This window comes from Bos mutus, chromosome X, assembly GCF_027580195.1.
Source record: "Bos mutus isolate GX-2022 chromosome X, NWIPB_WYAK_1.1, whole genome shotgun sequence".
Classification (NCBI taxonomy): Eukaryota; Metazoa; Chordata; class Mammalia; order Artiodactyla; family Bovidae; genus Bos; species Bos mutus.
The window spans coordinates 72654072-72668705 of NC_091646.1; the positions used below are offsets into that span (position 1 = coordinate 72654072).

At 56.2% G+C, this 14634-nt stretch overlaps 1 protein-coding gene across 1 annotated transcript; it reads right to left on the minus strand.

Annotated features, from left to right (window-relative positions):
* Positions 1-1304: 1304 nt before the first annotated feature.
* EFNB1 (ephrin B1) lies at positions 1305-14222 on the minus strand. The gene is made up of 5 exons (XM_005896180.2): positions 13313-14222; positions 4492-4769; positions 3652-3744; positions 3312-3440; positions 1305-3159 (listed from the first exon to the last, which is right to left on the minus strand). The coding sequence occupies exons 1-5, from the start codon at positions 13438-13440 to the stop codon at positions 2747-2749; spliced, it is 1041 nt and encodes a 346-aa protein (XP_005896242.1). The 5' UTR covers positions 13441-14222; the 3' UTR covers positions 1305-2746.
* Positions 14223-14634: the final 412 nt, after the last annotated feature.

Sequence of the window (14634 nt, forward strand, 5' to 3'; positions counted from 1 at the left end):
CTGGCCTAAACCAGCCTTGGGTAGAGACCCCTGGCCCAGGCAGGGGCCCTGCTCTGGGCAGGCAGTCAAGCAGCAGAGGCCCCATCTGATCCAGGCACTTCCTTTGGTTAATGAGAAACCAAATAAACAGCCTCTGCCCCAGCTGGCTTCAGGAGCACCCCAGCCGGGCCCAGCCCTGCCTGCTCCAGCCAGCCTCCCTCCCCTTCACCATGCAGGTCCCGTGATTCTCCTCCCCTAGCCTTCTCTGTGCGCTTCCCACTTCCCTCACAGCCCTGCCTACTCCTTGGCTGGTGTGCTGGGGCTTCCTGCTCTGGATCACTAACTAACCCTCCCCTTCCTTCCTCCTCCTCCTTTCCTCTAGTTCCTTCTTACCCATTTTTAGCTGCTGGGATCCCACTTGTTCTCCTCTCCTGATATCTGTCTCAGCCATCTCGATAGCTAATCCCCTACTAAGAAGACTGTGGGCTGCTCCAGGCCCTGCCAGCCTGAGTCTCTGCTGTGGGACTGAGGCCAAACCCTATTCAGGGTGCTCACTTCACTCTCAGACCCTCAGCCTGTGGGAGGGAGACTGGGTACTCAGGGCTTTAACTGTCAGCCAGAAGCCCCCGAGTATGCCATGCTGAGAACTCTGGTGTGCAAGAGAGAGAAGGCTCTTCTGGCTAAGAAGCGAACTGGGATGCCTAAAGCAGCCTGGTTACACAGTGGGCCAAAGCTGAGGCCCAGCTCTTCGGAAGTTATTTCCATCCACCTCCAGGTGTCTTGCGGCAGGGCAGGGCTGGGCCTGTCAGCAGGTTCCAGATCTAGCCCCAGCCAGGTGGTGGCAGTACTTGCGGACACACCCAGGTCCCCATGGGAACAGCCCCTCCCCCATCTACTCTCTCTAGCTGAACCTAATGCCAGACTGGGCAGATGCCCGTGGCCTATGCCACAGTGATGACAGGATGGAGAGGGGGATATATGGTCACAGTATCTAGCAGAACAAGAGGGCAGAGGAATCTGTGATGAGGAAGGGCACAGAACACTTGCAGCATCTCGCTCCACTAGGATAGTCACCATCTTCCCACACCTGCCCAGATCACCAGCGTTTTGGTCAGGTGAAAATCATACACACACACACACACACACACACACACACACACACACACAACTCAATCACTCTCTGTGTTTCATTCATATATTCACTCATACACTCACACTTCATTCCCCAAACATCACGACATCATTTTACACCCATTTCTCCATGTGGTTTTTTTTTTTTTTTTTTTTTTAGTTCTCATTTTTTTCTAAGAAAAAAGCAACAAGAAAATAATTCAGAGTTTATACAAAACATCTTTACATTATTTTTTTCCAAAAAGACTAGTATTTACACAAATGGCAATAGAAACAAAAACAAAAAAACCCTTTTGACTGCCACCTGGAAGGGGCTGGCTGTCCTGCTCCCTCTCCCACCTGGCTCTGGAGTGGGCAGCTGGCCAGGAGGCAGTGTGGAGGTGGATGGTGGAAGGCCCAGCTCCTTCCATGGCCACTCTGGGAGCGCCTGCAAGGCGCTTGCAAGTGGCAATCTGTTAGCAGCCGTGCTGGCAAGGACCCGGGGTCAAAGTGCACGGCGTGCTGGCTAAGCCCTGGGCAAGCCTCTTCCTCTTTCCAAGCCCCAGACCAAGACTGGGGGGCTAGTGGGAGCTGGGTTAGGGGGACACCCACCTGTGATAGAGCCCAGAAAAGGAGCAGGCCACCTGGCCTTATACCCGCTTAGTTCTCCACCCTGGGCTTCTGTTTCCCCACCAGGCCAAGGATGCCAAAGGTGAGGGGAGAACAGGGCAGAGGGGAGAGGGGGGAACTCCCAGCTCTGCAGGGCAAATAGCCACCTGGGCACCTCACCTCCCTCCACCCCCCATGAGGTCATCTGCCTGCAGCAGCTCTCCTGTTCCCCAGGCAACAGCCAATTAAGACGTTAATTACCGTGAGAGTGAGGGAGGCAGGAGATGCCCAAGAATCCCACAAGGAAGGGATTTTTTTTTTTTTTTTTTTTTTGGTGGAAGGGTGGCAGCCACTACCCCATTGCCAAGATCAGCACTGTAGAAGTAGGGTCAGTGGGGGAGGGTGAGACACCTTGCCCAGTGACACTCTTGTCTTCCCTCATGGGCAAGAACAGCCCTGGCCTGCCTCCCACCATGCACCCCCCGTAAAAAAAAAATGTCAAGGAGTTTACAAAAGAAGTGCCATCCTATGCTTCCTGGCTGGTCACAACCTGCCCCAGGCCCCTGATACTGGGGTAGGCCAGGCTCAGAAAACCTGGGGAGGGGCTGCCTTTTCCATTTTTCTTAAAAAAAAAAAAAAACAGATGAAAATGAGTTGACAGCTAAAAAATGAACACAAAACATTAAAAACAGTGATGATAGCGGACAAGCAGTCCTGGGAAGGGAGAAAGGGGGCGAAGTGGGGCAGGGCCAGGGGGGCATCTCCCTGCCTGCTGTCCATCAGCGTCCGACCCTGCCCTCCAAGAAGGGGCACCCCCGCAGAGCCCAGAGGCCTGGCCAGAGGGGGAAGGCACAAGAGCATGGGGGCTGGGGGCACAAGCACCCCCCTCCAAAGCCCAGAGGGTGCAGCAAAAGGGGGATTATAAAAGCCAAGAAACTACAAAACTAAATACAAAGGTGGGCACAGCTGGCAAAGGGAGGGGTGTAGGTGAGGAAGGGGAGGTGCAGTCCCGGCTGACTGTCCCTCGGGACCGAGGCTGCTCAGGCCCTCAGACCTTGTAGTAGATGTTCGCTGGGCTCTGGGGCGGCATCTCCTGGACGATGTAGACGGGGTGCCCGTAGTCCCCACTCACCTTCTCATAGTGGGGGCAGTAGTTGTTCTCTGTAGTCCGTAAGGGGATGATGATGTCGCTGGGCTCGGTGCCCGCAGTGCCACTGCCCCCCTTGGGACTGGCCAGGGTGCTGAGTGAGAGGGCGGGCGCCCGCTGCTGTGTGTGCTTGCGGTGCCGCTTGCGCAGCTTCAGTAGCAGGATGGTCAGGAAGATGATGATGAGTAGGAAGATGACGCAGCCAGCGCCCACAGCTGCAAACAACGCCACCTTGGAGTTGAAGAAGCTGTCGGGGTCCCCGCTACTGCCTCCATTCCCACCAGAGCCACTTTTCTCATCCTGGTTCACAGTCTCTGTGGATGGGGGAGGGAGGGGAGAAAGGTCAGCCAGGGGTTGCAGGGATACATGGCAGATTCTGGGCTATGCCCTGCCTTCCTTCAGAGCTAGCGCCTGAACAGGCAGCCAAGCAATGGCTTCTGCCCTCTGAAAACTCCCATACGCTCACCATGCTTGCCGTCAGAGTCACCCATGGAACTCCGACCACCAGGGGCCTGCGTGGCCATCTTGATAGTGTTGTCTGCCTCCTTGCTGGGCCGGCTGGTAGTCAGCTGCTCGGGTGTCACAGCATTGGGGTCTGGAGGTGGGGAGAGGGCAAGTAAGCCAGGAAACTCCGGAAGCACAGGTGCCTTGGTTATGTAGTACCTCCCAGCCAAGAATGGTCCAGATGTTGGACCTGATATTCTATCCCTGCTGCCCCCTCTGCCACTACTCTCCACGCCCCCACACCCAATCAGGAGCATCTGTTGCAGAAGCCCAGCTAGGGACCCCTTGGCCTGGATGCTTACCTTGCCCAACCTTCATGACGATCTTCATGGTGCGTGTGCGGCACACACCTCCCTCCCGGTTCTCCAGTCCCTCCAGACTCCCATTGGATGTAGCTGCAGCAAGAGGCCAGAGCAGTCAGAGGGAGGAGCGGTCTGCCAGCATTACCTAGAAGCCCTAGAGATGCCTGAGTCCATAAGAATAGAACTGGGAACTTGGGAGTTACAAGCAATCCCACCCACCTGTGAACCTTTCTACTTCTCTCCCACTAGGAAGAGTCCGGGACCTAGCCCCTCCCATGAAGATGCTGCTCCTCTATCATGACCAGGCCTTGGCCCTTCTTTCTTAGTTGAAACTATGTGCGTCTCCTCACTGGGTAATGTGGCTCAGAGGCCAAGCAATTAGAACTCGCAAGGTAAGGGAGGCTTCTCTACAGACTGGAAAGAATCCTAGATTGGAGGTCAGGAGAACTAGATTGGAGACCCAATCCTCTCTCTCCCTGTGTGATCTAGAGCAAGAAGCCCCTTCACCTCTTGGGGCCTCAGTTTCCCATAAAGAGAAAGGCTGAAGGTCTGCCAATTCTGCCATTCCCAAGATTAGATCTTAGGTGGGCAAAGAAAATAAGAGACAGAGCACCACGGACTGGAGTCCTCTCCCAACTCTTAAGAGCCAGGGCGAGCTGGCAGCAGACCCCATGGTAATTGTTGGGGCCAGAATTCCAATACCAGGCTAGGAGGAGAGCATGTCAATCCTCAAAGGGACTGGATCAGGCTGGGCCTGAAATGTGTGTAGTCTCCTTGTACTACTCAGAAGCTCCCACCACTACAGGACAAGACAGAAACACACGGTGGGTAGGGACTCACAGGTAATATAGTAATCATGGTGCTTCTTGAACTCCAGGCCCATGTAGTTGGGGCTGAATTCCTGGAACTTGATGGTGAAGCGGATTTCCTGCTCTGGCCTATTGCATGTGACTAGCACATTGGGGTCAAGCACAGTGCTACAGGCCGCTGCCTGCTCAGGCCGCACCAGATACAGCTTGTAGTACTCATAGGGCCGCCCAGCTTCTGCTCGGGGGCAGATGATGTCCAGCTTGTCTCCAATCTTTGGGTAAATCACCAGCCCCTTCCCACTCAGGAACCTGCCCAAAAAGAAAGAGAGATGGTTAGCCTCAGGGTTGGGGGTCTCCGGCCATTCCCAGAACCAGGAGAGCAGACAGTGAGGACCAGGCTAGGCCCATTGGGTGGAGATGGAGAGGACAGACATTCTGTTCCTTCAACCTTATGCTGTGGGTGGGGAAAGAGAACCACACTGCCAACAGGGCGTGGAAGGGGTGGCCCATGGGCAAGGCTGCCAGCCTTTGACTGTTCGGCAGGGTAGGGCACTACCTAGCTGGGAGAGCCCTTTGTCCTAATGTGGTATTTCCGCAGGGGGCTGACGTGGCAGATGGGCTGGGCACCAAGGTGTCGGGTTTGGGCTGCCTGGAGGTGGTGGCCCTGTCCTCCTCTCACCCCCAACACACTCACATTCCTTCATAGCCACTGCTACCAGCTCCTCAGCACACACACATGTGTATGCACTTATGTGCACAGAACACAAAAACACACACAAAACAAGCCCACACATGCCCTAGAAACCACCCCCGCAGCTCCCAGTCAACGGCTGGGGGAGCACAACCTATCTAAGACCCATGTCTTCTCCCCAATTCGTGCTAATCTTGGGCATGATAAGGAGATAGGAACAGACCTTGCCTAGAGCCAAGGGATAATGGGCACAGTCTCCAGCCAGGTAAAGCTCCACACAGCTCTCTCCACTCCCCACTCCAACTGCCTGGCATTCTACCAGCACTCATCCCACCCCCATAATGCAAGAGCCCAAATGCCCAAATCTGACCAGTCTCACTGCTAGGAAGAACAGAGAAAGGGGAGAAGAGTCCCAAGCAAGAATGACAGATCATATAGGACAGGGCCCCAAGAACCTTGCTCACCCGCCTTTTATTACCACACACACACACACACACACACACTCACTGACTCTGCTCCCAATCCTGAGAGAAAATGGATAAATGCCTCCTGAGCCAGGTCCATCTTCTGATCCAGAAGGCCAGGCACTGGGAAATAGCAAGGGGATGGCAGCTGCCTGGGGCCACTGATTCATATCATCCTGTCCTTGCCTAAGCACACACTAAATTCTCTCAGCCATTTCTGAGCCTGGGAAATGTAGGAGAAAGAAGACATGCTTTGGAATCAGACAGACAGTGGCCCTTACAAGCTCTGCGACCTTGCATGAGCTGTCTGATCTCCCTAAGCTTCTGTGTCCTCACTTATAAACTGGGAGTGGTAAGAGTCCCACCTCTAAGGATGGTGGAGGGGAGACATGATGGCATGTACAGAGTACACAGTTGGCACTCAACCATTTGACTCCTGCTTAGAAATAGTCTGGTCTGCCAAGAGGCAGGAAACCAGACACTAACACCAAGGACCTATGAGCCCAGTCTTGTTTCTTGGGTGGGAAAGAGGAAAAGATGATACAGCTCCATCCATAAGGACTTTACTGTCTCGTGTGGGTCGGAAAAATAAATGGCTCATGTGGCAGCAATGGACAGCACCAGGCTATCTGGAGGCTATATGCAAGGATGGTGGCTCAAAAGGCGAGGGCTGGAAGCGGAGAGAGAAAGGAGACAGCTCATCCGACAGGATAGTCAGAAATGGTCCCATAGATCGCTTCTTGGCCTTTTAGCTAAGATGAAGTGTAGAAATGGTCCCACAGAAAGAGTAGGATGAAAGCAGGTCCCAGGGGAGGAATAAGAAGTCAACACTCAGCAATAATAGACAGCAGTGGCTGGGACACAAAATCTAGGCCAGGGATTGTACCAGTGATGGGTAGAGAAGAGCAGAAGAGGCGGAACAGCTCAGCTGGGGTCAGACTGAAAGGCAAGGGTTACAACAATCAGTGTGGGTTTCATCCAGTTGGGGACAGACTCTCCAGCAGGAAGGGCAATGAAGAGCTGAAAGTAGTGCTTCAGCGGAATGAAGTTGATAGTGGAAAAACATGGTCCCACTCCCCAAGGACCCATTCCACAGCAGGGACTACACGGGAGCTCAGTATCCTCACCTGATGGAGGGAAATGAGATCCAAGGAGGTAAAGGAACTAGACCAAGCAGATGAAGTAGATGAAGAACAGCAGCCCTCTCTCCATGTCCAGGGAGGCTCCACTAAGCTGGAATCTGCCATCTTGCTGTGCAGGAGGGTAAAAGTCACAACAAGAAGGTCTCCCCACTTAGTACCTGGCTTTACCAAACTCCAGAAGGCCAGCAAGGAAGCAGGCATGGGATGGAGGCCCACACAAACATTTGAGAGAAAACACCTCCAACTCCATACACCACAAAAAGCCAAGAAGTTTCACCAAAGCCTTCATAATTCCCAAGGCATTTTTCACTTTATAATCCTCATACTGGTTCCAGCCAGGCAGTAGGATTAGACAACTTCTAACAACTAGAAGGAACCTTTGAGAGCCACTGAGTCCAAGCTCCTCATGTGAGGGAATGAGCAACCAGATGAATGTTCCTATTGAGGGGTGCTCAAAGCCAAGCCAGGGAGCCTAAACTCACCCAGGATGTTAACCCCCAGAGGTCTAAGAGTACCTGAAACATTGGCTGAATCCTTGTGCAGCTTCTCCTCCGCAAGACCCTACCTGGAGATGACAGCAGGTAGACAGAGAGCACACATAGGGGTACAGGCCAGCTCTCTTTTCTAACCATTTGGCTCGCCTTACCCATCAGGGAGTTTTGTCAACTCTGAGCAGTCTCCCATCACCACTTGGGTTCTGGAGCCCTGGAACCTAGACACAACCAAGGAAACAGATGTCTACATAGGGGGTGGGGGAATGGGAAAGAGAGAGGACTATTGCCCCCAGTACCCCTCAGACTCTCATCAACCTCAGCGAACAGGATTCATAAATATGCATGAGTTTATTTGCATAGCAGCTGGCAGAGGGAAACTCACCTTCCTCTAAAATGCAGAATGGAGCGGAGCCTGATGAGACCTGCCTTCCCTGACCCTGATGCACCATGATGGTGCCTTCTCAGCTTCTTTCTTCCCCACCACTGAAAAAAGTGCGTCTGGGCCTGTGAGAAGCCCCAGAAAGTGGCGAGGGGCCATGAGGGATGGGTATGCAGCCTATGAGAGTGAAGCCTGACGTCAGGTAATACGCTAGTCATCCTCTACAGCAGGGACCCTGCAGGTCTCCCTTTATATCCACAAGGAGTAGGGGATGAGAGGAAGAGGATGAGAGTGCCTAGTTAAACTGTTTACCCCCCAGTTTTCAAAAACTAGCACTCCCTTCATCATCAAACCAAGCTTTTATGTCTGGGGCCACCCCCAGACAAAGCCCTTTTCTGGAAAGTAAGGGGATTGACATGGCCCAGCAGGAAGCCTGCAGCAGGTCACCATGGTAACCCCTGAGGCCTTCCCTCCTTAGCCTCTGATAGCCCCTGGGACCCCAGAGAGCCACCCCAGGGAGTAGAAGGACTTTTGGGAGGTGGCCTGAGCATTCAGGCTCCTATCTGTGGCCTGCCTCTTCCCCTCCAACTTAACCCAAGTCTCTTCCCCTCCACCTTAACCCAAGTCTCTTCCCCAGGCTGCCTACTGAGCTTAAAGAATTCTAGAAGGGGAGAAGCCTGAGGGTCTGGCACAGTAGTCAGTACTGGTCAGAGGCCAACTCCCCCCCTGCTTCTTTGTCCAGCTAAGCCCCTATTCACCCAAAAACCAACAATCAACAGCAGGGAGAGTTTTGGATCTGTGGGGGTTGTGTCTAGAAACCTGCCCACATTCCACCAGCTCTACATTTCTGTCCCTCTCACCCTTCCCTCAGGCCCTAGGAACTTGTGGTCAGAGACTGCCCAAAAGGACAAGTCCGGTCCTAGGCCACGCCACCACAGGTTTGGTAGAAGACTCTAGCCACAGCTTTGATTTAGTGACTTCGGAACCCCCAAGGGTGGCAGGACCAGTGGAGGACAGACCCCAAGCCAGAGCTCAAGTCTACACTCATTCCAGCAAGGGTGGAGAGTCCCCAAATTAAAGGCTCCTCTTTCACTCCCCCAGCTCCACCCAGCCCCCGAGGCAGCAGGAGCAGGCCTGGCGTGTCCCAGCAGTGCCCGCCCAGGCGTGGGTGGGCAGGAACAGCAGCTGGGTCCTGGCACACACACAGTGCTGTCAGAGGCAGGGAAGCCAGGACAGCCCCAGAGGAAGCCACCCCTCACACACACACCTACACTAAACCATGCCTCCCCTCTGCCCCACCTGGCCAACACTAGGGCCCACTGGAGGCTCAACAGCCCCTTCCTTGTTGTCTGCTTTCTGTGGGGTCCCTAAAAGGCAGGGAGACTCCTGGCCCAGAGAGGAACCAAGGGGGCTGTTTAGAGCTCAGGACGAAGTGTACCAGGCATGGAGCTGGCTGCCTCTAGATCATCCCGAGCAGCTTGCCCTCAGATAGTGGCCTAGGAAAGTCAAATGAGGAAGCTGGAGCTCTGATCATCCCACGTGGGCAGGGCCTGAGTCACAAGGACAGATGCACATACACCTGTGAAGTGAGAGGGGAAGCCGGCGGCTAGACCAGCGCCTCTTCCCAAACCCTGTCTCTCCCATATCCCAAGGCAGCAGGATGGTGTGGAAAGAACAGCACAAGGCGGCTCTCCCCGCTAGGAGCTGAGTGACTCGAAACAAGTCACTTTCCTTTTCTGGGCAAATGCCTCCTCATCTGCAAAACAGGGGCAATTCTAACTTCCCAGGGCTATTGGGAACATCCAATGAGCTCACAAATGAAGATGCTTTGGAAGTAGCAAGGTACTGCCCAACTGTTAGCACACCAAATACCATTTAGAAGAAGCTGAAGAAACTTACTACACTCCTGGCTGCAGCGCCCCTACCCAAAATGACTACCATGAAAATCCACCCAGGAGGGGCTGCCACAGGAGGGGCTGCCACAGAGCCCAGGGCCATTAACCCCCAATATGGCTGGTGAGCATCCCCCTACTTCAACTCCCCTAATAATCATAGGGTGGATCCTCCCCCTAAACCTACTGTTCCCATGGCAACCAGCAGCCTCCTGGCTGGCCTACCCGCTCCATAACCCCAATACCAAAAAACAGTGATGCACAGTAGTATCCAGGGCCCACCCATCCCCACCCACCACAGTTGCTGAGGCAGTGGAGAGCCTGAGAGGAGAAAGGGAACCCTAGATTCAGCTCCTGGCCCAGCCTCACCAGGCCCTTCTTGCCCTGGACTGAATGCCTGGGGTTGGGGGAGGGAGGGAGGGGAACAGGGAACTTTAGGAGCTGCTGGGTTCCCATTGCTTTCAGGCCCCCACCTGTGGCCAATCAGCCACAGAGTAAGAGGTCAGGTCCCTAGCCGCCCCGGAAAGGGGGCCCCCTGAGCTGGCCTCCCCAGGACTGTGAGCTGGAACAGCTGTGAGGGGGCTGGGACCAACACTTTGGCTTACAGCAGGCAAGCCTGGGTTGGGGTCTGCAGCTGCCCCCACCCATGCTGGATGGAGTCAAGGGTCCTGGATGCCAAGCTGAAACCCCCACCCCCACCCCTTGCAGGGAAGGTGTAATATGATCTCAGGCACATTCCCACTCCCTGGAGGTGGGGGAACCTGAGTGGGGGGCAGGAAAGGGTCAGAACGGGACTGAGAGACTGAACTGCAGCAGCTGGACTTGGCTGAGGACTCAAGTATGAGGCCTGCCGGCTGCCCCAAGCTCTCAGGGGAGGAGGCTGGAGGAGGGGGCTGCCCTGGGACCTTCCATCACAGCCCCCCACCCCCACCGATCCAAGCACGCTCACGCACTCTGGTTCCTCCCAACCTCTAGCGGGCCCAGACCCATTTTCTCACACTGCACTCACTGGGCAAATCTGACAAGAGGGGCCAAGGAGACAGATGCTCTTGCCACCAAAGACTATCACCCTGGAAGGCCCCAGCACCAATTGGGGTAAGATGCTGAGAGTCTGGAGTCAGCCCTTCCAGCTCCCTTCTTCTGGTCAGAGCTGGGGCTCTCTGTACCCTGGAACCTGGAAACATACCCCCAGCCCCACCACTTCTTTATTTTGATTTTTTTCCCAAGGAGGAAGCAATTAAGCAGGGTTTATAGGCACTGGGAGATTTTTTTGGGGGGAGGGGGTTGCCAGCTCCTGACAGGACTGAGGAGAGAAACCAAAAGCCGGGAGGAAGAGGGGAGGGAAGAGAGAAAATGAGCCTGTGAGGGAGAGCACGGGCATGTGCGAGAAACAAAAGGACTTGAGAAAAAGAGGCAGAGAGTGACTAAGAGTGAGAGGGAGTGTGAGAAAGAGGGAGAGCCGGGCAAGTCGAGCTGGAGAGGGGAGGTGAACGCGGCTCACACAGGGTGTAAGAGGGCGAACCAACAAGGGCCTGAGAGGGAGAAGTCAGGCGGGAGGCAAAGAGGGAGACATGGACAGAAAGAGACTGTTGATTTGAAAGACTGTGGGAGCTCAAGGCTTGGGCGCGGTGGCAGAGGCAGCCCCCAGAGCTCAGAGTGAAGCTGAGGGCAGTGCCTTCCTCTTGTCCTCCTGCACCCCGCCCCCCGCAACCCGTGCCAACACACACAGACAGGCTGCATTCCAGACCCCGGAGTATAGACGGAACATGGATTGGGGGGCCATAGGGGCACCAGGATCAGTCCCCCACTGTTCCTAGAATCTGCTCAATTACAGGATGGAATTCGTGCAGGTCCTACTGAGGCCCCAGCCACCACCCCCACCACCCCCAGGATGCCTGCCCTCAGCCTGAAGTGGATCTGGGAGGGGGGCAGATCTCAAAAATCTGTAAACTGGTCCAGAGCACTCAAGGCTCAAAACACAAAAAGGGTGAAGCTCAGGGAGATCTTGTTTCTCCCAGTTCCCACCCCCCACACTCTGCAGGAGGGCTTCCTTCCAGCTGTGGAGCAGCCTGCTATCTCTGGTTAGAGACCCGAGAGAGCAATTAGGTCACTCCCATGAGCCCCTGTGATGGGCTACCCCAGGCGGATTTCAGCTCTCCACACTCAAGAGAGAGCATTTCCAGCCTCCACCTTCACAGGAGAGAACTGGGAGCTTCACAACCTTTCTCCTTGGGCTGAGCAGCCCTAGGGCCCAAGACCATTTTGAGTCCCTGCTGTTAGCAGAGCACTGTGTCCAGTTTGGCTTCTGAGTAAAGAAGAAATTCTTGTCAATCCTTTTCCTTGTACCCTGACCCTGGTTTAGACATCCCACTAACTGATAAATAGGACCGTACCTTAACTCAAGGAGAAGAGAAGTAAAGAAGCTGCCCTCTTCCACTCCAGGGCTGAGAGATGCACCGCCCCTGGAACCTAAGAGGCCAAGGCAGGCAGGAGCTCGAGAAGTTAGCGGGAGCCCGGAGAGTGGACAGAAAGAGATTCCAGATATAGGAATCATACAGATAGGGCAGGCCTAGGGCCCCCAGTTTCCCACTAAGTGCGGTGTCCGCACACTGCTGGGCCCTCCAGAAAACAGGAAGGAAAAGCAATTTTGACCCTGGGTTCCAACCTAAGTCCTGGATGCCAAAAGAGAAAAAGGTCCAGAGGTCACTGCACAACCCAGCGACTCCCCATTAACAGCCAGAAACCATTGAGCCACCGCCCTGAAAGGTGTGTGGTTGGGGTTGAGGGTGGGGGGGGGGGAGGTTGGGCGAGGATTATGAAGGGGAAGGAGAATAGAGAAAAGAAAGGATCTCCTCTACATAACTGCCTCCCCAACCCCTTTGGGAAAGCTAAGCTCAACTCCCCAATCTGAGGGACGGGGAAGATGGGGAGGAGCAATGGGACCAGCCTGGGCAGGAATCTTTCATTTGCCACCCACCTCCCTCGCCAGCTCGGCCGCCACACTCCACCCCGGCCAGCCCTGGAAGCTCTGCTGTCGGCTCCATTGGACCCCCGACGGGCGATGGATCGAACCCACCCCTCCTCCAACAAAACCCCTTTCCCACTCCGCCTCTCTCCACCCGCCGCCTTTGTGAGCCTGGGAGCGGCGCCCGCCCTTCCACGGCCCAGCAGGGAGAAAGGTGGCGGGGGGGTGGGCGCGAGGGCTGGAAAAGGCAGCAAAACGAAAAGCTAGGGAGGCGAAATGGGAAGAAAGAAATGAAAATGGGAGAAGCCCAAATCAGGATACAGGCACTGCCACCCGCCCCAAGCGCGAAGTCCCGCGCTGCGGTCCCTTCACTGCTTAAACAAACGGGGAACCCGTGTTCTGGCCTCTTCCCCTGCCCAGGTCAAGCTCGCCCCCACTCCCCAACTCCGCCAGCGGCTCTCCGCGAAAACCGCCACGTTCCCAGGGGCCCTAAGGGGGCTGCTTTCTCTCCCCTACCCAGCTCTCTGGTGCGCTCTAGAGCGCTCCGACTCCCAGCTCTGCCCGGCGCGACAATCTCGACTTGATTTGGGACTTGCGGAGGAGACAGCCGAGAAGCCGAGGGGTCACAATCCAGCCAAGTGCCCCCACCCAACCCCGCCGCACCCTTCCCCGCCCGTCCGCAGGGAAACACACTCGAAAAAGCCAGAGACAAAATAGGGCGCCGCTCCTCCTCTGAACACCTTCCCACAGGCGCTCGGGGGCGCGCGGCCTCACCCCGAAGGAGTGCCTCCCACCCTCAGGGACCAGAAGAGATAAGTTACTCACTTGGGGTTGAGAGAGCTCCAGGACACGGGCTCCAGATTCTTGGCCAGCGGCGTGGCGAGCCGGCATAGCGCCAACACGACCATCGCGACAAGCCACTTGCCGAGCCAACGCTGGCCAGGACGGGCCATCTTCCCGGGGGCAGGCTGCACTTCGGGATCCCCTGGCACCTCCTCAGCAAAGCTGGCCTCGCCTTCCCGTGCCGCGCTGCGCTCCGAACCTCTCAGGCGCCCATCCTCCGCAGCCACCGGCCCTGAAGTGCTCCCCTCCCGCCGGCTTTGGTGTCGCTCTTCTCCGCCCCGCCGGCCAGGAGGACTCACTGGGCAGCCGCCCGCAACTCCGGCATGAGCTGCGGCCTCCGAGGGCTCGCTCCCCTGGCCTCTCTACCACACGAAGCGCGACGGGGGCTCTGCCCCCCACCGGAGGATCCCCTCCGATTCCGCTCGGCTCCCCGAGACTGTTTGGGACTGCGTGCCCTCTCCCCGACAGGGTCTCCCCGCTGGGGACTTGGTGGCCGCCCCGACGCCTCAACCGTCCTGGAATCGGCACCCCTGGGAAGAAGTGGGAGTCTCCCCACCACACAAGCTCGGTCTGGGTGCTCCCGACCGGGCCGTCCTTGCACGGGCTCCGTTCCTCCAGGCCACACTGGAACTCCGGGCTGGGCGCCCCCCGACAGCTTCGACTTCAGCGCGGGCCCCACTTAGTGTATTTAGAAGAGCGGGGAAACGCTGCCGAGCAAGCCAGTCCCATCAGTTTGCGCCTCTGAAGCCTAGGCGTTTGGCCTGGCAGCCCAGTCGCCGAGTCCTAGCTTCCCGGCGACTGCGCCCGAGGGTCTGCGTTCAGTGCGAGGCTCACACACCTCCCACTGCTGTCCAGCACGCATAGACTCCCTCCGCTGCCGCTGAGCTGTCTACTCCCCTGCTCAGGCGTACGCAAGGCCAACCCTACTCGTTTTAGCCAATAGCAAGCTCCGTTACGGGGTCCTTGCCCCGCACCACGCCCCTAGAAGAGGAAGGGGGCGGGGTTTCGGGAACTCTTAAGGACGCCGCACTCTCGATGGCACCAATCTGAGTGTGCGGCTCGTGCGGTTAGGGATGGGTCCCGCCTAGTCCTGTTCTCAGAGCGCTCTGCCCGTGGGAAGTTGGCGTTCCTCTAGAGTTGTTGGCCTGCTCTGCTCCCTGCGCGCCTGTTCAACACTCCGGCCCACTGCCCTGGGCCAGACAGGTCCTGTCACGAGTATCCCGGGAAAGTACTGCCATTCTTGTTACACACGCGAGCCCTGAAGTTTTTGCTCCATGCCCACCACTGTGGCAAAGATAACTTGT